This window comes from Rhineura floridana, chromosome 12 (assembly GCF_030035675.1).
Source record: "Rhineura floridana isolate rRhiFlo1 chromosome 12, rRhiFlo1.hap2, whole genome shotgun sequence".
Lineage (NCBI taxonomy): Eukaryota > Metazoa > Chordata > Lepidosauria > Squamata > Rhineuridae > Rhineura > Rhineura floridana.
The window spans coordinates 12,099,840-12,127,575 of record NC_084491.1 but is presented as its reverse complement, the minus strand read 5'-3'; the positions used below and the strand labels follow the sequence as shown (position 1 = coordinate 12,127,575).

The window sequence follows — 27,736 nt, the reverse complement described above, 5'->3', positions numbered from 1 at the left end:
TGGTGTGATAAACTGTGAGTCATTCATGTCCTCCTGTGCATCACATAAGAAGCTATCCACACTCTCATTGCAAAAGCCAGAGATGACTATTCAGACGACTCCTGAGTGTCACATGATCATTTATACCACTTACACTCACATCAGAAAGGGATGGATTTTGTATTTAGTGAAGGGCCAAAAAATCATGAAGTTCATTTCTAACAGCAAAGTGTGTGTGTGTGTGTGTTTACTTTGCAGAGAATGAAATCCTTTTGCTGTTTGTTTATTATTTACTCTTCAGCCCCATGGCCAAATACTACCGGCAATGTTTGACAAAGCAGGGGAAAATGCTCCAGCCAAAGCAGTTACTGATGGTATACAATGGATACTAGCCCATGTGTGTACCTAGGAATAATAGAATGACCAGAGTACATTCCACAGTACAGACCAGAATACAGGATTAGGCACCAAGTATTGCCAAGTATTGGCATGTTGAGGAAGCCCAGCAAACTGAGATAGGCAGCCTGATTTCTGGCAAAGCAAGACAGACACCTCCTTCTCACCTTGCTCACCTCTAAGTCTAACTCATTGGTCTGTTCAGAGGTAACCTTGCTGCTACCTAGAGTTGAACACAGTATAGTCTTCTCCTGGCATAGCAACCAATGGGTAAAATATTATGCATGTTCAAGTCCAAAAAAGACAGCACTGCCATTTGGCAACACTGCTGCATGGAGATGGACAGGTTTTCCCTTTCACTCCAAGAATGCCACTGACTTGCTGTTTCCTTTAACATTAGAAGCTGCTCTGAGAAGCTGCAATTGAAGCTTCCTTCACTCTTACTAATTCTACAGGCACCAGGATAGCTCACAGCTCATGGGCTTGCAGTTTGTTTAGTTTTTCAAGGCTTCATCAACCACCCAGTGGCATCCTCTACCCATAGGGCTAGGATCTCCCCATTATATGCACATAAGTGACAGTCACTAGAAATTAAACAAGATGTTGTCTAGCTCCTTTGCACAAGCTAGCAAGGAGGACTTGGGGAGTGAAGAAGTGATAGCTTGCATAAGCCACACTGAAGTTGCTGCAAGGATAAGCTATGGAGAAAGTCCCAGGTGTGTGCATACATTTTCAGCACATTCAAGCTTGGAATTGCAGCCATATAGATTTTCCACTGGGTTCAAGGTAGCTGGGAGTGAGCCACACAGCTGCAGTCTCTGTGCATTTCCCTCACCAAGGTTCTCACGTCCCCTCCCCTCTTTGGAGGTCTGGCTGTCCCACTTTGGGAAACTGGGCCTCAGCCTGTTCTTCTAAATATTTGTTTAATGTGCAGGGCTTAATAAAGCACATCAATTCCCCCAGAGGGGAGAGATGCAAATTCCCCCCTTCACATTACTCTTAAAGTGCAAAAAAAGAAAGTGCCAATCACTGAGGAGTCCTCTTTTGGCACTTCCTCGTAACATGTGAAACCACCTTCTGTCAGCACCCAATTCACAGCAGCATCGTTTGGGTGAGGGGGGGGATTCTGCTTAAGCAACTGTGGCTAAGTGTGTATTTCCATGGCTATGTTATGTGGCTAGCACTCCAGAGTGTAGCATTCTGCTGCCTATTTGATTTGTTCTCTCCTCCAACCTACCACTCTGCAACCATCACAAAAATCTGGAGGGATTTATTGCAGCTGAGACATCTGACAGAGTCAAAAGCAAGGGGAAGGGAAATTGGGAGCATGTGTAGGAGAAGGTAAGTGGGAAAATGGGCCCAAGTGCATTGGACAAAACCTTTGATGCTCAGTTCTGTTAATACCCCACTCTAAACTCCGTCTTCACTCCACTCCGGGTTGTTTCTTCCTCCTCCACTCTACCCTTTTCTCTGCCAATGCCTCCCTCACCCTCATTCTCTCTGCTCTTCATGCTGGGTCACTTGCCCATTCAGAAAAGTTCCTGCTGGAACTCCTGCATTCCTTACTATTAAAAAAACCCCTCTCCATTCTGTTTACAAGCATTTGTCCTCTCCACGGAAACAGACGCCCAGTAGGGGATGGATGCTGGGAAGCTCCAAGCCAGATTAGGTCTTGGGAGTCAAATAGGAAGCAAAAGTTTCACACACTTCCCTGCTTGTCTTTGGCTCCCGGTCCCTTGCCTTCTGTTCCAACATCTGTTTGGTTTCTAGAGCCAGAGCTGGCGTAGATTGGATGGTCTCCAAAGTCTTGGTGAAGATGGGAGCCATCCATCCAGCCAAGGCTCCAACCCCCTGTGTTATGTCATACTGTTTCCATTCATAAAGCAATGGGAAGAGAGCTCAGACTGGAGCATGAGGTCAGACTCTAGGGGGATTATAATATGCAACGGAAGGGCCAGAACATTCCAGGCTCAGCTTAGTCCAGCCGCAACAAGCTGATGTCAATAGACTGGAGGGAACAAATCTTTTTCCACTGTAACTCCCCAGTTGCCCCACTGTGGACATTTGTGACAAAATAAGGGAGAGGACTGGTAGTGGTACAATAGACAGGAATGATTGGACAAGTTTAGGAAACTACAAAATGTACAGAAGTAAAAATATGGAGTAGAATATATTATAGGATTCAATTAACAAAAAAGCCTTTCATTTTAACATGTTGTGTGAAAGGCATTTCATGTTTACTCAAGCTCCAAAATGCTGGGAATTTGTAAAACTGTTAAAGGCCACCCCATGAACAGACATGTTATTTAGGTAACATGGATATGGTATGGCATCTTGCATTGTGGTTAGTTTCAGCTTTACTGCTATCTTGGAACTGGATGGCTGTCAGTGACAGAGGGGAAGACCGCATTCCCAGATTTATCTGTTCACTGGGAGAGACACAGAGTCTATGCAACTGAAGTTACTATTCCAGATTACAAGTACCAACAGGCAACTAATACCATTAGTTGGGAAGGACCTTGAGTTTGAGAATGATAGAGTTGGAAGGGACTCTGACTGAGAGGTCTGTGCCTACAACTCTCTGCTCAGGCAAGCTTAAAATTGAAAATGAGAAACTCAATAGAAAAAAAGAGGAAGAAATATCATGATTGATTCGATATCACACACAACATGCAATGTATCTTATGCTTATGAAGTGCTAATTTATTGAATGAAAAATAAAATAATCTGATGAAGATGCCAAAGGGAGTTCTCAACACAGAAACAAAAAGTTGCCTTATACTAAGCAGACCATTGGTCTATCTAGCTCAGTATTGTCTACATAGGATTTCAGGCAGGAGTGTTTCCCAGTTCTAACTGGAGATGCCAGGGATTGAATTTGGGACTTTCTGGATGCAAAGCAGATGGTCTGCTACTGAGCTGTGGCCCTTCCCCAACTTCTCTGAAAAAGTTGCAAATGTCTTCTGCTGTTTTTGAATTCTCCCTCCTCCCACAGAAAGCATAACTTGAGAGGTTGTTTTCCCTCCCCCCACCCCACTGTAACAGTGGTGACTAGCATTTGTCCTCTGCGACAAAATGGTTATTGTCCATTTTATATTTACTGTTATGATATATTAGAGTTTAATGGATATTATTCACAAATGGCTACTCAAAGACTTCATAGTTGTTCCCTATAATAATTATATTATACTCAGTTTTTGTTGTGTTGGTGTTGGGTATGGAAATATTACTGACTTGATATAAAGTAGATATCAGTTTATTTCCCGATGACCTGACCCTAAACATTCCAGCGGCTAGGTGAATAAAAGCCTGATTGAACTGGAAATGTTCTCCCCTCCCATTTCCTTGTGCATATCTATACTCAATGTCTTGTATAGTGTTACTAACTGTATCACAAAAGAATGCCTATGCTTCATGTACATGGTTGTAGACCTTGACACGCATATTCTTACAAATGTACAAGATGTAACCTGAGTGTATTCTTAGTTTAATGATCCCACTTGTAACCGAACCTCCCCTGCTCCTATCTATCTTTTGTTCCTTTGACTCTGAGCGCTTATCTCAAGGTCGTATAAACTATGCAAGCCTATGTCTGAAAGAAGGCAAGATGTTCCTGGCTTTGTTATCCTGAGCCCCCCTTTTCCATATCTAAGATGTTACTATGTCTAGCAATGTTTTTCTATTCTTTATGACATCTGCTCCCCATTTTGTAACCGTTGGGGAAACTATATAAATCTTGTGTGTATCAATAAACGGGGTTCCCACTTCTGAAAGGCAATTCGCTTGCAGGTCTTGGGACCCCTTTGCAAAGGTAATATTGTGTGTTATTTCCTGGCCTCTGGCAATAGATTATTGCTGTCAACTCCGCACCTGCCCAGGTGTATGTGAGCTGAGTAGACAGTGACAGCTTGCGTGTTGGGTTTGGACCTAACATTGGCACTCACCAGAACACAGTACTGTCACCTCTTTTTTTGCTTCCCATGGCAGCCATTTTGTGCAGGGACACACAACACTTTTATCAAGATATGAGTACTGGCACCTCAGGGAAGGGCCATAGCTCAGTGGTAGAGAGCATCTGCCTTGCATGCAGAAGGTTGAAGGCTCAGCCCTTGGCACCTCCAGGCAGGACTAGGGGAGAATCCTGTCTGAAATCCTGGAGAGCTGCTGCCACTCAGTGTAGAAAATACTGAGCTAGATGGGGCAAGGGTCTGACTCAGAATAAGGCAGCTTCTTATGTTCCAATTTTTTACAACACCCCCCCCCCCGATTCATTACTGTGGAACAGGGTCCTGAGTGCAAAGTTAATAATATCAATACGTGACTGAATTTCAATTTGTCTGGAGGCCTTGAGCCCCTTTGACCTACCCAGTTCAGTCTGTAAACCCTTCAAGACTGTTGGGCTCAGCTGAGGCCTATCCCAGTATGGAACTTTCTCTTCAAAGTTCCAAGAGATGGTGTCTCCTGAAGAGCCAGCGTGGAACTGAGCCTTCCAGAAGTCTCATCGTGTGATAGGATATTGCCTACGTCCCTGCTTCTGGTTATAATGATACAAAGTGATTCATATATCTAGTTAAAGCAGACTTTGTGTTGTTGTTGCTTACATTCTGTTATAAGTTTTGCAATTTATTAATTTATTATTACATTAGTATCGCATCTTTTCTCCAAGGAGCTCAAGTTGGTGCACATGGTTCTCTGTTATAAGGTCATTTCAAGATCTTCTTGGGGTATTACTTCGCTGATGTAGCCAAACAATATTAATGAAGAGTCTCTTGATAGATCATAACCAGTATTTTTTTATATTTTTGTTTATACTTGATCCCAGTATATTCTGATTTTGGGAGCATGACCACAAAATATGCAAAAACATCTACCCCTGGGGATTGTTAGAAAAGCGTGCATATAGCAAGTGTTGGGGGAGGCTGCACCTGTAGAATATCTGCCTGAGCATTCACTGCATGTTGCTGTGGTGAGGGAACACGGTGTGTTTTATGGATGCATCAGGCACTAATTCTTAGCTGTGTTCACAGAAAGCGTTAGGGAAATTTCTGTCTGGACATGTTACATTTTCTCCTCCTCACCATGCGTCCGAAGTGGTTTTGTGCCAGAGTACCTTTTCAAACATTTAACTCATTAAAAAAAACACCATTTTGATCCTTTCTCATCAAATTTGCCATGGGACATCCTCAAAGTTACCCACCCACTTACCTCCTAATACCACACCCACACTGCCAACTTTCAAACCAGTCCACTGAACCATTTTCTGACTATAAGCCCTGGAACCTACTAAGAACATAAGAACATAAGAAGAGCCTGCTGGATCAGGCCAGTGGCCCATCTAGTCCAGCATCCTGTTCTCACAGTGGCCAACCAACTCCTTTCCTGCCCCACCCAATTTCTCATTATAATGATGGAATGTGATTCAGCTGACTCAGTCTTAATTTATTTAGTATAAATTAAAAAATGCACTTTCCAATTCTCTCTCCTCTCCCCACACCCAGTTCACTTCTGTCCCTCCTGCATCCCCACTCGGTCATTTTCTCTACCTGCTACACATCCTCACTTCACCCTGCATTCCATTTCTTCCACTTAAGCTTCTTCCACAATAGGCTTATACTAGGGATGGGATCTGTTGGCCAGTGCAGGTTCAAAAGCATTCCATCGACTTAACAGGTGTGACATCAATTCAAGTTCATTCTTTATCTGTTAGCCGCTGCTTTTACTGATCCCGCTTTTTTTCACTCGGAAAAAATATCGATATTAATATTGACATTTTTTAAAGAAACATTTTGAAGGAAATACTGATATTTTAAAAGGAAATATCGATAATCATTCTTAATAGCAATATTTTAGAGCAGTTTTTTTTTTTTTTTAAAAGTCCATTTTCAAAAATACCGGCAGGAATTTGCTACATTAAAATCCGACCCTCAACTATAGAGAATAAGTGGATTAATGGAAAATTCAGTACCAAATCTGAATTGGGCAGCATTCTAGCACATCCCTAGCTTGCACTGAGCATGTGTGGGGGAAACCCTTTATGAAAACCTACTGAATAACACTGGCCACACAAAAATGCCTTTTTAATAAAAACTATAAATGTGCAAACACTACTATTACACAAAAGCACATGCTAAATGTTCACAAGGACCTAACACAACAACCTGTCCTCCAAAACATGCAGTACAGAAAGGGAAATCCTGAATAATCATCCCAGTAAAATCTATGGGGAAAAATGCACACAATCTGCCCAAATCTCTGATTTTAACTTGTTCAGGCTAAGCCATTTCTCATCCTTACTACCATAAATTCAGAAGCAACCATCCTCAAACTTAGTTCTCCTACACTGCCATGTTTCAGATCAGTCTATTGAACCCTGTTCTAGCTACAACCTGTAGAACCTCCCCTCCCCTGAGTTTCTCACTGTAGAGGAATGCAATTTAATCAATTCCCCTTAACACAGGGCCATGCCTGTGGCCCTATAATACACAGTTATTAGGTTGAGACAAGATGGAATTTAAAAATACCCCCCCACACACACACAGTTTGATAAAGTTGAGCTAGGGAGGTGGGGAGAGAATAGATCTAAAATGTGCCATTCTTATTGGCTGAGGAAATACAGAAATTTGACATCTTTTGTGGGGTGTGTGTGTGGGGGGGAGGGGTTGATTCGTTGTGCAGGTTTAAACCTTGATTGGGTGCTTATGTTCCATGGCCTGCAGCGCAAGCTGGAGAGAGGGGGAGAGAGAAAGGAGAGATGTCTGGGAGAGCCCAAAGGGAGGAAGCTGCCTGTAGGTTATGTGTGAGTCCCAGACTAGGGAAATGCAGAAAGGGAAGAAAACACAACCTTGAATCTCAAGAAGACAGAGCTGCAGATCAAAAATGTTCTATTGTTTTCTTGAAATATTATGTATGCAATTGTTTAATGAATCCAGTTTAATGGCATGGTATATCCCACCCCTAAATAAATGAATAAGTTATCTCTATGCGTGTGGCGGTGCTTCTTCACAACTTGCCTTCAGACTAATGACATTTTGCTCCAGTGTGAGTCTTTTTGCATGCTGAGGACTGGTGTGTTGTGGTCACAGCATTGCTCAGGCATGATGGGGGATTGGGTTCCTCATCAGCAGTGTCAGGGCATTATTTGGAACGCTGTCTGGAAAATGGTTGCACAAGATCCTTTGATATTTTTTTGCAAGCACATTCAGGACAACATTCCAAATAGCAATGGCTGCTCTAACTGGGGAAAGAATAGCATTTTCCTTTTGTTGTTATAGATATGTGCCTTTAAGTTGATTACGACTTAAGGCAACCCTATGAATCAGCAACCTCCAATAGCATCTGTTATAAACCAAAGTGATATATTTCAGTTTGGGCAATGGGAAAAATGAGAGATCCTCAAAACACTAGCTTTTTCTGAGGGAAGATGTTTGGACTGCCATCGATAAATGAGCATCAAGGTGCAAGAATTGTTTTGCAAGGGGTGTGTGTATAAACATATTGTCTAGGAAAGGGACTGCAAGCCCTCAGACCAGAACATAGAAGTTAAAGTGCTCAGTGCAAAACTTAATTTTAGACCACTGGACTGCCTTTAAGTCGATCCTGACTTATGGCGACCCTATGAATAGGGTGTTCATGGTAAGCAGTATTCAGAGGGGGTTTACCATTGCCTCCCTCTGAGGTTAGTCTTCCCCAGCTGGCTAGGGACTGCTCAGCTTGCCACAACTGCACAAGCCGGCCCCTTCCTTGTCCACAACTGCCAGCTGGGGGGCAACTGGGCTCCTTGGGACTATGCAGCTTGCCCACGGCTGCACAGGTGGCAGGGCATGTAACCCCTGAGCCACTCACTGTGGGGATGATCTTTAGCTGGCCCTTTACACCTAGGAGACACGAGCGGGGATTTGAACTCACACAGACTCTGGACTCCCAGCCAGGCTCTCCTCCCTACTGTGCTATACCAGCTATAGCAATAAATAAGCTCAGTATTGGTGGCAGTAGAAAGAACCCGGATTCTTCCTTGCATGGTGTGCAGTCAGCAGTATACTTACAGGGGCATTTGTAGAGCTTGCGTGCCTGGGCAATGTCTCCCTTGCTCAGACGGGTCCGTTGGCCAATGGAGGGCTGCATCCCATTCACATTGTATTTAGGAAGGATGGTGTCTAGGAAGATCCCCCTAAAATTACAGGACAGAGCAATGAGTGAACATTCTCAGGTTCTCAGCACCGTGACCTGGGCACACTCTGAAAGCAAGCAATGTGGCTGCTTTCATATAGGGTGCTTTCCCACTGTCACTATTTTGCTAGTTGAAGTGGATTGATGCTCTTGCACAACAATCTCGCTTCCAAAAACAACAGGTTTTTTTTGTGGTAAGAAAAGTGATGGGAAAACGTACTGGAAGGTGTGGAAGAATGATGATGCCAAACAACATTGTATAACCTCTGCACAACCGAATCAGAAAGAATGCTCAACAAGCAGCAAAGTTGTTTAAGTTCTGTGCAAATTTTGTGAAAACGAATCAGGATTAATACTCAATAAAAAGGTCATCTGGAAGAGCCCTCAAAGTGTTGCTGATAACTGGATTGGTCCTGGAGCTCAAGACCGCTTGGAAACAATAGGTCAGGTCAGATGTTACTTTTTAGTAGAGGAAGTAAATGTGATTAAGAGTTGAAGAGTTGGTCTCACACGCACCCAGCTTTCATAGCCCTCCCCCTTTACAGTAACATTTGAATTGAGCTGTCTGGCACTTCCTACGCATGATTTCTCCCTGACTGTGGTCTGTCCCTGAATTGGAATGTGTATGCGCATGTGTGTGCATGCACATAATCAGAGAAATCCCATGTATAGATAAATATGATTGGTTTGGCTTGTATGTTACCTTCTATAGCCAGTAACATAGATGCGGGAGGGGGCTCTACATGAACAGGGATCTTAAACTCTGGCTTGCAGATCTTCCTAATGGATTTTGAATTCGGAAGAAGAACAGGACCCTAAAGTGGTGGCATACTGGCTGCAGGAATCACTGCTGGTGTTATTACACTAATAAGTATTGCCAGTGTGTGCTGGTTAGAGGAACAGCGATCTGGTAATCAAGGAAATGTTAGTATTGGGTTAAATTATAGATTGCCTTGGGTTCATAGTTAACACCAGGTTCTGCATTAGGAGAGCATTAAATATTATAACTCTCTGTTGCTCTAATTACTGCTTTTCTGTGTAGAAATGCAGGTGGAGAAGGAAGCTGAAATTGAGCCAACTGGAGTTAAAAAGCAACAGCAGCCATTACCTCTGTAGCAGGACCTTTGTTTCACATTTGGTGCATTCAGAGGCTATGAAAATGGAAATGGTTTGCCTTCCAGTTGATTCCGACTTATGAATAGGGTTTTCATGGTAAGCAGTATTCAGAGGGGGTTTACCATTACCTTCCTCTGAGGCTGAGAGGCAGTGACTGGCCCAAGGTCACCCAGTGAGCTTCATGGCTGTGTGGGGATTTGAACCCTGGTCTCCCAGGTCGTAGTCCAACACCTTAACCACTACACCACACTGGCTCCAGAGGCTATGGCCAGCTAGCTGTTTTTGGCCACATCAGAAACATTCAATTTCCACATCAGAAACATTCAATTTCCACATCAGAAACATTCAGCTTCCTCCCTGAGGGTTTTCAGAGCCCATGACCCTTAAGAAGGAAGGCACTAGGGATGAAGGAGAAATTTGATTCAGTTTGCATTTAAAGCCGAATTAATCAAATTTGAACTTCACAAAACAATTTAAGAACCAGAAGACAGCCATCCTTGGGAATTTGCACTTATCCAAATTTTGGAATGCAGTTCTTCAACCAAGCAGTGTTTACAAAAACCCATATATTAGTGGAAAGTGTGCACAAAATGAATATATTGGTGAAAATTACATACAAAAAATGTTAGATTAGGAAAAACTACTTGCAAAAATGTGTAATTTGTCAAATCTGCATACAAATGGAGAAATTTGCACTAAAATGCTGAAGAATTTTCAAGATGTAGTTTTTAAAAAAAATGCAAATTGCGGCAAAAATGTGGAGAACCTAATTCAAGATTAGAAAAATGAGAAACTGAGAGAACTTAAATTGACAGGCATTCCATCCCTAGCGTGGCACAGCTGTAAAGTTCAATTCCAGAGGTCAACTCTGTAGGAAAAGATGTGTGGCTAAAAACAGCCCGCGTACACCCCTGTAATTAGAAAAGCTGCTGTACAGGCAACAAGGGAGTGAGTCAAGCAGCGCAATAACCTCTGCCACAAGAGAGAACCACCCATAGAAAAAATGTTGAGGGAGAGGCAGTCCAGGCTCTGGCAGGGGGCTAATTTAACTGAGAGCTGGAATGTGGTCATGACTTCCAAACATTTGCCAGATGAAAATACGTACAGTTGATTCATACTGTATTACGTAAGTTAGTGGCTCCTGTGGTAAAGATGTGGAGAAGCTGCATGAACATAGAAAGCTGCCAAATATTGAATCAACACTGTTAGCCTATGCAGCCCAACACTGTCTACACTGACTGGCAGCATCTCTCCAAGACTGAGCCTTTTCTAGCTCTTTTTTCTGAGATCTTTTTAACTGGATGCAAGCTGAACTTGGGTCCTTATGCATGCAAAACATGCGCTCCACCACTGAGCTATAGCCCCCTCCATCACAGGGGCTGGAGTTTATTTGCTTTCAACCTGCCCCCGATGTTATGGCTTGGGATGTAGAGGGAGAATCTGTATACTGCAGAACCTCCTGGCAACAATGTCTGAGGTGGGTTTATGTCCCAGATTGCAAACTGTTTGTATTGTCCCATAAAACTCAATGGAAGTCATTAAAATCTGGGCTTACCATTATTTACATAGCCCTGTCCCTTCATCTGCACATTCCTTGGTCATGTGAGACTATGACAAAGAGGAAAAAATCAGAAGCTGGTGTGTCTCCTTGTAATACTGGACTGGATGGTGGATGCCTATCAACAGGGCCAGTGCCAGGCATGAGTGGGCCCTTGGGCACCAGCCTGCCCCAGGTTGTGGTGGTGTGGGGCTAATAAGCCCGCCCACACATTCCACCTACCTCTCCTGTCCCATGGGATGATGTGTGTGCTGTGCGCATGCCTGCCATCAACCAAAATGGTGGTGTGGGCATCAGCCCCTTCGGAAAGCCCACATTGCTATCCTGGTTGATGGCAGGCATCACACGTCATCCACAGGGATGGGAGAGGTAGGTGGGACACACAAGCAGGCTTACTGAAGCCCGCCCTAATTATACTGGGTGTGTGTGCCTGGGAGCACCCTCTCTGCAGCAGGGCTGGGAGCCAATGCTGCCGTGGATTGTGGGACAGAAGCACTACCCTCCCACCTTAGAGAAGAGCCCTTCAGGGCTGCAGGGACCCTAGGGCAGGCCCTGACCTGGCCACCCTCTGGCACTGGCACTGCCTATCAACTGAGCAGTGAAATAGGGCCACTTACTTATAGCATAGTGGTTTCTGCATACTTAGGAAACTCTGCCAGAAAAAATAGTTGGAAAAATTAAAAGAAAAAAGCCAAAACAGCCCAACAAGTACTCATGCTCAGTAGCTTCCAGGATCTATGAAATATTGAAACAGATGAGCATCAGTTGAAAAGGAGAGAAGCAAGGAAAGGAGAGGTATGGTGATGGGGGAGGGAACTGGCTCATTCAAAACCCTAGAGGTGTGTGTGTGTGGGGGGGGAATGTACACCATGATGTTAAAAGCTCCATCTCCTGTGCTATATGAAGTTTCAGATTTCCAGAATCACCCTACTCTATCTCCTGTAAGACTCCATCAATGCTGTAAGGATCCTGTCCCAGGCTGGCTGGAGGTCAACAAGAGCACTCTTTTTGGGGTAATGTTTTGTTGTAGCTCCCCACTCATTTCTCTGTGTGCTTGGGAGTGTGATATATATGTGCATGTGTGACCAACAGATATGGGGATAAAATTATTTTGTTAAAAGTTTAAGCTGCTGTTTTCATCCATAACACTGAGCGGTTAGATGTCAAAACAGGAGCCATTTGTTCTTAAGACTGCTGAGGTTGGAAGAAATTCTAAGGAAGGTGGCACTGGTGATATAAGCAGTGTATGAGGGTGAGAAATGGTAAAAATAAGATTAAAAGCACATGTAAAATGTACATATTATCCACCAAGTCATGGGATGTCACTGTGTTTCTGTATCTCCAAAGGAAGCATATCTTGCTTATAGTGTCTCATGAGTGGATGTTTCTCTGCTGGCATTATTTCCATGTCTGAAAGTTTGTGGCTATCTGAACTGAAACTCTTGACAAGTTGCTCAAGGATTTTTTGGTTGCGATTTCTAAAATGGGTATAATTTCCTCTATTATGGATGTTCAATCTGTGTCATTGCTTATGTAGCCAAAATCATATGAGGGATGTTTCAGCATTTTGCAGAAGTGCAAGAAATCTTTAGAGGAAAAAACCTATAAGGGGGACACACACACCCTTAATAGCCCATAGAGGAATGAACATGTTCAAAGGCCACAAAATGCTGACTGACTGTTTGGGAAGGAAATAGGAAAAAATGAGAGAGGGGGGAAATGGAGTGACTGGAATTCTGAACAGCAGCACTGCACATTACAACATTTTGCTGCAGGCCCCATTTGTGAAGGTCTATAGTTTAATTTTCCCAACTAACTGCATATGACATCCACAGTGTTCACATTCTATAACCAGTAGTGTAGTCCCCTCTTTTTTTGCTACTGGGTTGAGAATGAAATCCTTGTCACACAACAACAGATGCCCTAGGAGCCAATAAGCATGAAAGAGGAGTGTTAGCTACTGAGAAGAGTCTTCTCAGTGGCTAACTCACCTCCTTTCACTCTGACTAGCTCCAATAAGCAGAAATGATAAGGAAGCATGTTAAAAGACTCTGCTCAGTGGCTAACACACTCCCCTTTCATGCTGATTAATTTCAGTGGGTCTACTCTAAGTAGGACGTTTGAAGGCAACCCATGGGCTATAGGGCTCATTCACATGGGAGCTAAACTCCGTTTTAAAGACTAAGCTTTTTCCATCGCGATGCGAGTTTAAAGATCACACTTCCTACCTTGCAATCACTGTTTTCCATTCATACTGAAGGGAAAGAGTCAATCACACAGCTTCCTAATGACCAAACCCTCTTAAGGTCAAACTACCTTGGCAACTGAGCATACTCAGTTTGTTCCAGAGTAAGTTTCATAAAAAAAAGAAAAATCCTCGTTTGATTATTTGTATTTTCAGAATCTAGCAGAAATACAAATATTTGAACAATGTTATGCTTTTTTGCACAAGTTGGGGGGGGGGAAATAAAAAGCACCATTTGCAGTAGGCTTGCAGAACGGGAGCCAGCAGGAAATGACATAACAAAGGGAAGAGGAGGGAGTGGGCCTGGACTCACAAAAGCATCGGAGCTAAGCGTCTACAAACCCCTGGAGATGCGAAGCACAAACGCCTTTTTGGATTAAAATTGGATTGATTTGCTGCGGATTAAAAGCTAAAAGCACCGGGACGCCTTCCTTTTGCCTCCTATGTCATGTGATCACTGCGAATTAAATGGGCATGCAAGTAGAACCCATCTCAGATTAAATTTGCCATGTGAATTGGCTCATAGTCTGAGCTGGTACATAATCATACACTTTAAGACCTGACTTGAGATGGATGTGGATATTCGGGACAAAAGCGCAAATTTTTCCTACATGCTACCCCTTGCTGTAGCTTTCCATTTTTGATAGGAACCACTTCCTCCAGATACATCATGGCAGCCATCTTGAAAATTCATGTAAAAACCTGTATCTACCAATAACTCTGATTCTAAGCAAATTAGGATCACCATCTTGGTGCCTAAATATATATTTTCTGGGTCAAGGAATACAATTATACCATTTATAAAAGCAGCAGATCTGTTTTTTATAAACACAAAAAATAAACTACATAAAAGTTGCAGGAACATAAGATAGAATACTGTTAATGTGACATAATCACTGAAAATACTGTCGTAACTATGTCAACTGTAAATGTGATGGTACATGGTCATCACACACCACAGCACATGCAGTTTATGCTCATCGTCTTACAGTGACAACGGCAGAGTTCTGTGCACTTCCAGCTAACCTTTCTGCATGTGCACCTAGGGCCACATCTACTTCAATTCTTGCAGCTATATTTGACTAGTTCACTGCAGGCCTTGGAGGCAACAGGTAACATGTTCCACCTATGTCTGGCTGTCCCCATCGAGTGTCTAGCCCCAACCTTCTGGATCTGGTGAGTGTTGTTCACTCTGCTCACTGATGCACCATATTCCAGCCGGATGTGTAACCCACTTTGAGTGCTGCAATAGTGCATTCTGGGTTGAGGGAAGTGTCTCCATTGTCTTCCCCTCCTGTCACAATACCTCCCTTATGGCTTTGCATGTTCCAGGACACTTGTCTTATAATACAGGATAAAGGTGAAGCATTCCAACAGTTGGAAATGTTGAGCATAAGGATGAAGTGCCATGTAGGTAAAGGCATGTGTCACATCATGATAGCAATTCCATGCCTCCCATGCTGACCTCTTGCCTTGTCCAAAGAATGCAGATGTGGTATCACATCTCGTGAAACTGTGGAAGACAGGAAGGGCCAGGGGTTTCTCCCTACCCATAGACAACACTTATGTGATGATATTTAAGGGTCTTGCAACTAGGGATGGGGGAGAGTATTCATTAGATCAGACTTATTACCAGATTTTGACATAATCTGACACTCCGCTGTGTTTTCGGACCGGCATTGATTTCTTGCGGTGGGTTGTGGCTGTAATCGGCATAGTTTTTTTGAAAACAATTGCTTCAAATTTTGTTATTGTCATCATAATCGTCTTTCTTCTCAGCTGATGTATTCTTAACTGCTGTCTAGGTGACAACGATAGCCATTTACATCCATCAACCCCCCTCTGATTTTCTTTTTGTTTCTTAATTCTCAGAAATGGCCAACAACCCATCCTTATTTTCCCCTCTCGCCCATTAAATTGTAGTACAGGCAGGATTTCCCCCTCCCCAGACTTTTGAATCTTTGCTGCTGCTGTGTGTGCAAGGCTGATTGTGTTATGTGACTCGTGTTGTGTGTGAGTTAGTGACAGTTATAAATTCCCTAAAAAAAGAAGAAGTTAAAATAAGCAGTGGTGGTCAAGTCTTCAACAGGAAAAATCAAAAGTACTGCAAAACAACAAGAATAGTGAAACTGGGTGGGGAAGAGTCATCTTTAAGCAGAACATCAATTAGTCTGAGGCAAGAGACAGATTCAATGGGCGATTATCTCCCTAATTGTTATGTAAATAGAAAAGAAAGTGGAACAAGCACCTATAGCATAAGCATTTTCATATTTCTTTAGAAATTACAGGGTTTTTTCACTTAAAAAAAAGTGGGTTGGCAATTCTGAAAACAGGAACAAAGAATGGCAGATCGGCACTGAAAGCCGGCCTGTCGGAATTAAAATGGATAGGAACCAGGCAGTGAACCCCATCCCTACTTGTAACCCAAATGCTCACATGTTGGCACAGGATGATCGGGTGGTGGAACTTGCCAATGAGGACCACCACAACATCCGTGTCAACATTGCACATTAGACAATCAGTACAGCCATTCAGAAGGGCACCCTGTAAGTGGATGAGCAGCCTAGTGTCTACTTCCTCATGATCACATGATGTTATGGATTGATCAGTTCCTCAGATAATAGCTGTGGCACCATGTGATGATAATTTCCTTGTCTTTGGAGCAATCCACAGTGGCAATCTTATTGGAAAGGAATGGAAAAAGTTCCATGGAATCACGTAAGAAGTTTGCCCAGTTTCCTGGGAGCTTGTTTTTACCTGCATCCTTTCTCTGAGCATCCTTCGCTTGCTTTTCTCTAGTGGATTCTTTGGTGCTGCTGAGGATGTATGTGCCACATATCGTACAAACTCTTTTGGATTTTTCTAATTATTTTATTATATGTGAAACAAATACCTGATCAGCATTCTCATCAAATGTCACAATATTGGTAGTGGGGAACAAGTGCACAACAGCAGCTCCATCAAGAAGCTTCACATCAATGGAATCAGGAGGATCATTCTGGGTGTCCTTGGACAGAATGTTCAGCAGATCAGATTTCTTTCCTAAGCACAATTTTACACCAACAGATAGTGAAGGGGAAAAGGATGGTTCTCAAGGCTGAAGAATGTGCTCATGTCACTCACCCTGTGCGGCATCATGATGTACAAGTGAGAGAATAGAGAAACATCTCTCTTGAGTAAGGAGATGTTTCCCACTTGTTTGTCTTGGCTTCTGGCCATGGATAACGTAAGAGAGGAAGGGCATTCTTAATTAGCTCATGAATGGAGTGTGTGCGATCAGTTATCACTTCTTTGTGGTATTTGTCATATTGATCCTTTCCTAGACTATGCACTGTTTGCATTGTGTTCACCACAGATTCATCCAAAATATTCTGTGTGTCTAGAGCCAGTAAGTTATCACTGTCATTCGGACATTCATGATCTGACTTAAAACCTGTTCCTTAAACCTTCTCTGTGTGGAAAATCCCTCTTCATGATGACAGCCACACTTTAAATGTTTCTTTTGGGAGATGGTCATCTTCAACCTACTTCAGTAACCTTGCTTGTTCAGGCCTCTAGACTATATATTTTCTGAAGGCTGAAGGATTCTCTGTCAGTCCAACTGCACTTCCACAACCCTTGACCACTTCATTGTTTTGTTCATGGGCTTGGTCAATTGGGATGGTTGAGAATTTGTTGTTGGTTCTGTGGATGACCCAGTGACTGTGCTCCTCAAACTCTTTGAGAATGGGTGCTGGTAGACCCTCTATGTCTCAGATGTGTATTGGGATCCACTGCGCTTAACTCTGGCAGTTGAGAGTGAAGAACCATGGAATCAAGTCCTTCAGGCTTTCTACACATAGAGGAAAATTCCCCTCACGGCGTCATCTGATGACGATGAGACCCAGACGTTCCATGTTAAGAATCGTATCCCAGTACTGGAATGCTGGACTCTTTTGTACCATTTCTTGCTTCCATGCCCCCTTAGCTTTATCATTGTGTGCTCTTTAGTGTACAGGAAAACATTCTCCTGGAGTTTTGCCAGAGCCAAAGCAGTAACCTGGTGAGCGTGCCTTGCTCTGGTGAGATGTGAGGCCTTCAGGAAAGAGTTGGTAGTGCCTGATGACGCACTGCCTGCTTGTGTCAGCGTCTTGGTCCAACCAGATCCCTCCAAGTAGTCACCATACATTATCCACACCGCTCTCTCTATGTGCAGGCAACCCAACATTGCTACGAACTTTTCCTCCCCATGCGTGTCGGGCCAGTTTCACTGAGTGCAATTGGCAAGAGCATAGAGTGGGGCATCAAAGGCTGGTATCTGACCAGGACTGAGTAATTCTGTGGTCCAACACCAGCACATTCATTCCATGCTTGATCATAGCTGATCAGTGGCAAGAGCTATGTAAGCGTGGTGTGCAGAGCTGCTTGATGCATTTTGCATGGAGGCATGGAATGCTACCCAGGCAACAGCAACAGCTTTTTCAAGTTCATCTTTCTCCAGCAGTTTAAGGACATTTAAGCATGAGTTCTCATAATAATTGATGTTTATTTTATTTTTGATCAAATCTACTGCTTTTATAAATTGTATAGTTGAATTCCTTGACCCAGAAAATGTATATTTAGGCACCAAGACTGTGATCCTAAGTGGCTTGGAAGCAGAGTTATTGATAGATACAGGTTTTTAACATGCATTTTCAGGATGGCTGCCATGATGTATCTGGAAGAAATGGTTCCTATCAAAAATGGAAAGCTACAGCAATCAGTACCATGCAGGGTACCATCTGCGTTTGTTCAGAATGTCCACATCTTTTGCTAAAACTGCCTGACTAACAGGGCTGGCACTGACATGATTCTCTTGTTAAAAAAAAAAGGAGTGAAGGCAAGCAGTTTTAAAAAGCAACCAGATAATCAGAATTCTGGATTTCTTTCTAGTAGCATGTCGACCCAGTGTGTGGTGACTGTGAAAAGGCAAATTCCACGCTAGGGATCATTAGGAAGGTATTATTATTGTTGTTGTTATTATTATTATTAAATTTATTTATATACCGCATTTTCCACAAATATACATGTGCTCAAAGCGGTTCACACAAAGCTTCGGCTATGGGGCGGTATATAAATGTAATAAACAAACAAACAAACAAATAAATAAATAATAGTCCAAAAGCAAAAGCACAACACATAATAAAAAGTATAATCACTACAACATTAAGAAAAAAATATATACATCAAAGCATAAATGAGCATAAAGCTCAACAACAAAACCAAAGCAAAAATATTTAAAAACTAACCCCCAAGCTGATACAAAAATCTCTTCCATTGAAAATAAAACTGCTGATATAATGCTGTTATACAATACAATACATACAATGCTATTATATGCCACCCTGGGCTCCTGCTGGGAGGAAAGGCAGGATATAAATCAAATAATAAACAAACAAATAAAAATACAAATCTATGGTGTGACTTCATTTGGAATAATCTTTACTGTTCTGGTCGCCTCACCTCAAACAAGATATTGTAGAGTTGAAAAAGTTCTTAAAAAGGGCAACCAAGATGATCAAGGGGATGGAACAACTCCCCTATGAGGAAAGGCTGCCACATTTGAAGCTTTTTAGTTTAGAGAAAAGGTAAGAGGTGACATGATCGAAGTTTATAAAATTATGCACGGCCTGGAGAGAGTAGACAGGAGTTTTTCTCCCTCTCTTATAATACTAGAACTTATGAACATGCAACGAAGTTGAATGCTGGAAGATTCAGGGCAGATAAAATAAAGTACTTCTTCACTCAGCACTTAGTTAAGCAGTGGCACTCCCTCCCAGAGAAGGCAGTTATGGCCACCAAATTGGAGGACTTTCAAAGAGGATTAGAAATATTCATGGAGAACGAGGGTATCAAGGGCTATTAGTCATGATGGCTATACTCTGCCTGTACAGTCGGAGGCAGGATGCTTCTGAATACCAATTGCCGGAAACTTCAGGAGGGGAGAGTGCCCTTGTGCTCAGGTCCTGCTTGCAGGTTTTATGCAGGCATCTGGTTGGCCACTGTGACAACAGGATGCTGGACTAGATGGGCTACTAGCCTGATCCAGCAGGCTCTTCTTATGTTCTTGGCATAAGGAGTAGCCAGTTCTAAATGCGTGAAAGCTTTCCTAGTGCTGACCAGAAAGCACAGTGGGGAGAGCCCATGGACAAAGAACTGATGGAATAAAAAAAATCATGAACATTGCAAGGCTGGTATTGATACCCAATTGTTCTCCTTTGCTGGTGCAGATTGCTAGGAAGAGAAGGAAATCCAGAATAATGCCAGTACAACCTTTCATGTGCACTGAATGTACTCCTGAACTTTTCCCAAAACCTCTGTGGAGATGCATGCAATAAGACCTTGGGATGAGCTAGAATTGCAGATCCTGGATTCTCTCCCTAAGCTGCCAGGAAAGATTTGGGTCAGTTGAGCTACACCAAGAGGAGTACCTTGCAAGGAGCCACGGCTTAAGGGTTTTGTTTTCATAACCATATAGCAGCAGCATCAGGGCCTGGCTGCATTTTTATGGCAGCTAAAGCTGGGCTGATTATGGCAGCCTTGAAAGTGAAGATGGAAAATGCATGAAAACACAAAGCAAAGGCACAGAAGTATCTCTGCAAGTAATAGTGATGTTTCCATGGAGATAACAGCTGGGAGAAAAAGCATGTGACACATAAGAATACCCCCCTTTTGTGTGTGTATGTGATGGCAGGGGGTGAAGGAGGCTTCTTATGCCAAAGATGGACGCAACCTGTCAGAATGCCCCAAGGGAGTTGAGATAAATTATATGTTTAGGAAAAGAAATGTAGCTAAAGACAGAAAATGATGGCTTTTCTGGGGGAGGCCTTCACTTGGATGCATCATACTGCATATTGTGGGAGTTCCTCAGATAAACAGGAAATGTCTGGAGGAGATGTTCTCCATTACTAGGAGATGTTCTTAAGGGAGGTTCAGAAAAGCCAGCCAGAAAATCTCCTTACACTGTATCAAAAGCTGTCTAACCTCTGTGCAAAATAAAGAAATAAATTCAATAAAATAAAACCAAAAGCTATGGCCAGGTGGAACAAAATTATGCACCAGGGAAAAAAAGAAGTCTTGTACCATGAATGAATATGGGAAGGGCAATAGCTCAGTGGTAAAACACCTGCTTTGCATGCAGAAGGTCCAAGGTTCAGTCCCTGACCTCTCTAGTTAGAAGGGTCAGGTAGCAGGCAACGCAAAAGACTTCTCTGTCTGAGACCTTGGAGAGCCCCTGCCAGTCACAGGGACAATACCAGCCTGGAATTAGACTGCTTCCTATGCTCCTAATTTGCATAATGTATTCTGCTAATGAAAGCCATGAGGAGAGTCAAGGAGTTCTGCAGAGCAGCAAAATTCCTGATCAATGCCTCTTACTTCACCGCCTTCTGAGATTGTACAAAACAACTTCTGAGTGTAGTCAGTTTCCATGACCCTAAGGGCTAGAAACTTGATTTAAAAAAAAGGTTCTCATAGTGGTTATTTCCACATCAGATACCAAAATCCATTTTGCTTGGCACAATTACAGATGCACACAGGAATGGCCCAATATATTTTGGTATCTTGAGAAAAGCAGTTAAAATGGAGAGTGGTAAAAATAGAATAAACTAGAGACAATTTGGTATTTTTTTTAATGACACCTGCAAATCTGGCACCTGAGGTAGTTTGCATTAACCTATCCTGATGTAGAGTACCGATCACCTGAACTGTCACCAGGCAGCAGTGACAACATCAGGCTAAGGAGAGGGAGGAGAAGAGATGCTGGTTCACCATCAGCTCTGCTGAGAAGCCAGGCTTCTTCCTCCATCACCTGTACACAGTCATTCCATCAGGCTACAGCACAAGGAGAAAGAAAAGGGAGGCAGGGCCACTCCACTAGCACAGCTGGCAGACCAGCAACTTTTGGTTCCTTCTCTACTCTGAACAGTTATTTCAATCTGTCTATTCCAGTAAACAGACAAATCTGGGACTCAGGTCCACCACTCTGCCACTAGCAGGTATCCAGCTCCAAGGCAGTGGTGAAGCTGGAACTAACCACAGGAAAGGATACCACACCATATCAGTATTGCCAAAATAACACATCTGTTGTGGCTCTTAACAGCTGTAACTTCATGGCATTTTGGAGCTGGTGTGAAAATTGAAAGCCCTTAACACAGCCTTTCCCAACCAGTGTGCCTCCAGATGTTGTTGGACCACAACTCCCATCTTTCCTGACCATTGGCAATGCTGGCTGAGGCTGATGGGAGTTGTGGTCCAACAACATCTGGAGGCACACTGGTTGGGAAAGGCTGCTTAACATAACATGGTAAACTGCAAGTTTGTTGTTGTTGTTAATTGATTATCTAAAGATTAGTAACACTTGCGCTATTGTAAACCTTTCCACAGGAGTAACTGTAGCAAAAATAACAGAGATGTGTAGCACCTTAAGAACAAATAGTGTACATTTATTATGGCACAAGTTTTCATGGTGATCTGATGAAGTGGATTCTAGCCCATGAAAAACTCATGTCATAATAAATGTTAGTCTTTTAAGGTGACACAAGACTCTCTGCTGTCTTTGCTTGTACTATTGACCTGGGAGAGAAGGCCTTCGGTGAAAGAGAGAGCAGGCTCCTTAGAGCTTGGCTCTGATAGATTTTAGGCCGATGCAGAGTTTGTACCGATCTTCTTGGGAAGTTAACTCAAGATCTCATGTCACTGATTATTTAGCCATGACTTGGGGAAGCAAGTGTGGGAGTTCGAAGAATACAGACTTGAAAGAAGGAAAAGAGAGAAATGAAAGACTGTGGGAAAAGGCTGTATGTAGACATGTTTCTCTCTCTCAGTGCATGGGGATTCCGTTGTCAGCCAACAGAACCTTTCCTCCTGCTGCCCATATGGCAGTCTGAAAGGGAGAGGGATGTGGGCTGTTTCACTGGTGACCTACTGAAGGGGAATTCTGTAGTTTGTTGGACTGGGGGTATTGCATAGTCTACATTATGTTCTAGTCAATTTGGCAATGTTTAAAACGTCACATCCCAGTACATCTTCACCATGAGCTGAGTACTCCAGCTAATGAGCTAAGCATTTTAGTTAATGCAATCATTCCTGTGTCTTGGAGAGTACAGAGATGTTCAGTGTCTGTTCAGTGTTATCTTGTAGAGTTCTAGCTGTTCCATACAAACCAACACAGTCAGATCCAAGAAGAAAAGGGTTCTGGCTGGCTACTAAACTTATTAAAGTATTATAAACCTTTAGAGCTTTATAAAATAATATATTTTTATTTATTGTTTGAATATAAGAATTCTCCCATCACGCTGCCCTGAGCGATTTTCAGGAATATTTTCCTGGCCTGCTGCACTTATTTGTTACACCTTCCTCCACTTGGCAAGGGCTTACATCTGGCAACTGACAGAAACTAAAAGAAGCAAAGGAATTTCAAAAAGGAGCAAAAGGGAAGCCTGATGCATGATGGCCTCTACCAGGAGCACCACAAACAGTTACAACTCATTCTCAACAAGCTGTGCCTCTCCTGTCTGCTTCCCTCCAAATCTCTGTCCAGGAAATAAAGTGATAACATCTTAGGGATAGCACCAACACGAGTAAACATACATGGAGTCTTTCTGTAAAACCTTGGAATCCCAGTCATGAAATCACCAAGTCTGTTGCCGCCCAGCTGTCAGCTGTGCTCTTGGTTTCTCAAGAAGGCTTAAAAATACCAGGCTTGTTCTTGGAAGAAGCTTGCAAAGCTGGTGTGATTAGGCAAAGCTCTTGGGGAAAGGGCTGGCAAACAGAGAGAAAACACAAGGATGCAACAGCCCGTTATTGTCACACTTCAGAAAGTGTGTGTAGTTAGTCTGTGGGCTGCCCGTGTCTTAACTGCAAAATTTCCCATTCATTTTGGATCCCTGAAGCTCTAATTTTCACTTGAAGACATTTTGAAGCCTGTGGCTAAGAATAGGGTGTTCTAAGCATCTTTGAAAGTCAGGGGTTGGCACTGTCAGGCACATCCTAGCTTCATACCTGAGCAGGTGTCCCACTAGCAACTCCTAGAGCCTTCTGGCTCTGCTGTCCCCCCACCCCAGTCACTGCCTGTTTACCTTCCCTCTCTGAATGAGGAAAAAGTGACAGGAGCAAGAAGGAGATGCAGCCTGAACTTGCCTCACCCTCTTCCTATGGTTGGCTATGTGGATTAGGCCCAGAAGGCAAGCGAATGGGCAGCAGTAAGGAGGAAGGTCCACTCAAGCAGTATAACCCCACTAAGGGTATCTTCCTTAAGCAGCTTCTCCATACCTGGACTCATTGTGGCAAATGCCAGGCTGAAGGCTGGTCCCAGGTCCAGGTCAGGTCTGCTGGTGACCAAACCCAGACCCTGCAGTATGTGTTCGTCCTCCCAGGGTCCCTGAAGCCAACTGCTAGAACTGGAAGCTTGAACCAGAGCCAGAGTATGGGTTCAAGCTGCAGCCAGAAGTGCAGCAAAAAGATACTCCATCAACTAGGCAAGAACTGATCTGATCCAAAGGATTCATATTGCCTAGCAGTCAGTCACAGTCACATGTTACAACCTCTTATTCCTTGGCTCTGAACACACAATGTCTCAGGTACCTCACTAAGGGTTTTGATTCAAGCCCTGGAACCCCTGACAGTCAGTGTGTCAAACCTGATATAACTCTTATTATGGGATTATGTTACTAAATTGAATTTACATAGACGTCGTTGTAGAAAACTACAACTATGGCAAGCTGCCAAAGGCACAGTGGCCCGGCCAGAAGAAAAAGATGACAACACTAATGATAAGGGCCCCCTGCCTTCCACGACAGGGAGATTTGGCACAATAATCATTACAGCCTTCCAGAAGAGAAACCTAGAGGCATGTCCTTGGCAGCCTGGATAACACTGACAACACCACCAGCCTGAGCATGCTGAACAGCAGAAAAATGCTGAGCAAGAACAAACGTTTTGTGAGCCACACCCTCCTAGCCTGTGGCCATATGCTTCTGCAGTGCACGCAAGAATCCTCACACTTTAGATTCACCTGCCAACCCAACCTTCCCAAGGAAAAAGGTTGACAAGCCCAACAAAAACACAGGATCATCCAGAGACAACAAGAGGCCCAGCAGCCAAGAGGCATAGCTTAACGGCAGGCAAAGGCATGAACCGATGAGTGATAGGGCTACGAGGAACACAAGCATGTTCACATCAAGCTGCAGCTGGGTAATCCAGGCTCAGCACCTTTGGCCCCTTAGCAGGAGTTCAGATGTAATGCTCTAGTAATCAGTTATTTGCTCCTCCAAAGCCTCAACACCTCACTGGCGGTAGTGAAAGGAAAGGAGCTTCTCTGGGCAGACATAAAGGGCAGCCTGGTACAAGCAAGAACAGCCTCTCTGCTTATATACCGTCGAGAATATGCCAGAGTTTGGCTCATATACCAAAATGAGAATTCCATACTCTGGTGCCCTGCCAAGAGTGGAAGGGGGCATTCACATATGGGGTGAGGGGATAGACGCAAAGCCGCAGGCCTGGGCAAACAACACGGCTTGTATCAGACTCCCAAGGAAAGCGTTAACATTTCATCTCCAAGATCACTAAAATCCAAACTATGGAGATTATTTTCCAGCAAACAATCCTCTAATGACATTTGGGGGAAGGGGCTACAACAACCAGGAAATGACATATATGTTTACTATATTGTTCCCTTCAATCCATCCACTCATTCATCAAATTTCCTTCCACAGTTACGCCATTTGGACAAAAGCTGTGAATTTCATTTGGTTTAGAGTGGGAACTACTTGATGAGGGCCAGGAGGGTCATTACCCTTTTTTCATTATGTTGTTTGCCTCTCTTGCTGGCAGCAGAATAATTGAAAGGGGGAGGGGGGAAAACAGAGCATGGACGTTTCTAAGATTTGGCACTGTAGCCAGCCACAGCAGCTTTCCCATCTATAACTCTCAGAAGAGGCTGGGAGCTGCATTGACTTCTACCATACTTTCAGGCAAGGAGGAACATAAGGCCCAGGGAAAAAGTACTTAGGGAGGGAAAGTGTGTATGTGGTGGCAGAAAGCGGAAGGGGAGGAGGAAACATTTCCACCTCCGATGCATCAACCATTTCTGCAAACAATGCTGGCTCTAGTATTTTATTTTTTTAATGGTATGGTATTAATTCATATCCCCCAACTTTTCCCTGGCCTTTTCCTCTGCTCCTACTTTTGCCAGTCATTGCTAGACTGTATAACTCTGCCTACATTTAAATTTATGTCTTTAGTACAGCCTGCCTTCCCATTCAGGTGCTCAATACATGCTTCTCACCCTCCCCTGACCTCTGTGAGGCAGATTAGACTGGGGAATGGTGACTTAACTAAGGTCACCCCAGTAGGCTTCATGGCTGAGTTAGGGCTGGAACATGCGTCTCACCACCTCTAGCCCTATGCTAGTATTTCCCACTGTGGAATGACCTAAACTCCTCTGACACAAGCATGGGCAAGAGGATAAGGAACTGGAGGGGAAGACAAACAGGTATGTCAAGCTCTACCTAAAACAGGGGTGGGGAACCTGTGGCCCTTCAGATGTTGTTGGACTACAACTCCCATCACTCCTGACTACTGGCCATGCTGGCTGAGACTGATGAGAGTTGGAGTCTGTCAACCTTAGGAGAGCCACAGGTTTCCCACCCGTGGCCCAGAGGAAACAAGTCACTGCAATGTTCAATTTGCATTACTTTCTCTCAACACACCTTTCTGAAGAAGGGTTTAACTTAAACACACATAGTTCAATGATGGGGACCACACCTGTTTATGCTGTTCCAATTCCCCAAGTGTATGCCAACTAAGCTGTTCAACCCACACTGATCCCCCACTGATTCACAAACTGACAAAGGGTTAATGCCAGACAGCTAAAGCAGCCCATTCTGCCCACCTGGCTTCTCACTTTCGGCATGGGGTCCTGAGAGGGAAACTTCCTCTTTTAGAGGGCCCACTTCCCACACTTTTGCTTGTGAAAAATCACAACTGAAAGCACCACAGGCATTTACCCTGTGGACATCCACTCACAAAGAAAAACAGAAGCAAGCAGTCCAAGCTTGAGAGAGAATCATAGAATAGTAGAGTTGGAAGGGGCCTATAAGGTCATCAAGTCCAACCCCCCTGCACAATGCAGGAGAGAGAGTTGCTGATGTTTCACCAGTGCCCAGGCTACCTCCTTCGGCCTTTCCTAAGGTAAACATTTGACCTTGCTCCCGATTCCTAGAGAACGCAGGAAGCTGCCTAGCTATCACCAGCCCTTGTTAGAGCCCTTGACAAGGCTGCTGGTGTTTGCCTTAGGACACCACGTGACAAGCTCTCTTCTACAGCAAAGCTTTATTCAGTCACTGCTCCAGAATGACTTGCTGGCACAGGATTCTAAGTGGGATGCAAAGCAGGGTTTCTCAGAGGAATATCCCCATTTCAAAGTGCTTCAGAGCAGTGTGACTGAGTCAACTGTTTTTCCTCTTCGTTGCCCCCGACAGCAGCTCTCCCCCTGCTCCTTATCCCCTAATCCCTCCACATGCCCTCTGGCACCAGCACACTCCCTGCCACATGAATGGGGCAGCTGTTTCTTTCTGTCCCAAGCCCTCCAGCTCCTGCCTGGGCACATGCAGAAGCACATTCAGCACTTCTTTCTGTGTCTGGTTGCGTCTGGACTTAGAAAGGCCCACTGTGGTGCTATTCAAAAGCCAGACAAGGAGAGAACAGAACTTCAGGGTTCCATGCGTGCCTGGCAGCCTGGGCATGGAGTTCCCTTCCTATGGCCTCAGAGAAAAGAGAGAAAGGATGACGGAAAGACAAGAGGGCTCCTGGCATATACAGTGTGTCAGAGAGAAAGAGAGAGAATCTTGTCCTATTGACTTTTCCTTCAGAGTAATCCCATTGTAGCCAATACTATGCAGCAGGCTGCACAATGTGCATTTCTTCCTTTCTGATCAGTCTGTTTCCTTCTTCCACTGCACCCAATTAAGATTTCCCCACCACCATTATTCCCAATCCTTATCATTCACCCCTGTACACCAGCAACCATATGCAGAGGAGGCACACGATGTTCCTTAAAAGGCAAGGAGAGGGAGAGGGCAGGGGCGGGATGTGTTTGGCTGCCATCCCCTGCCCTAGTCATTCTATGCCCCATGCTAAAAAAGAAAAGAAAAGCTACAGTTATAAAGTGGTGGAGGGGAAGCCTGTAGTATTCAAGATATTGTTGGACTACAATTTCCAGCATTTCTAGCCATTGGCCATGTTGGCTGGGAATGACA

General features: G+C 43.7%; 1 protein-coding gene across 4 annotated transcripts in view; it reads right to left on the bottom strand.

Annotated features, from left to right (window-relative positions):
* BMP1 (bone morphogenetic protein 1) overlaps window positions 1–27,736 on the bottom strand; it is a 207,694-nt gene that overhangs the window by 61,923 nt on the left and 118,035 nt on the right. For all 4 annotated transcript variants that reach the window (XM_061593536.1, XM_061593538.1, XM_061593534.1 and 1 more), the window contains one exon: window positions 8,418–8,542. In XM_061593536.1, the coding sequence (XP_061449520.1) occupies window positions 8,418–8,542 (125 nt within the window). The remainder of the gene's footprint in view (window positions 1–8,417; window positions 8,543–27,736) is intronic.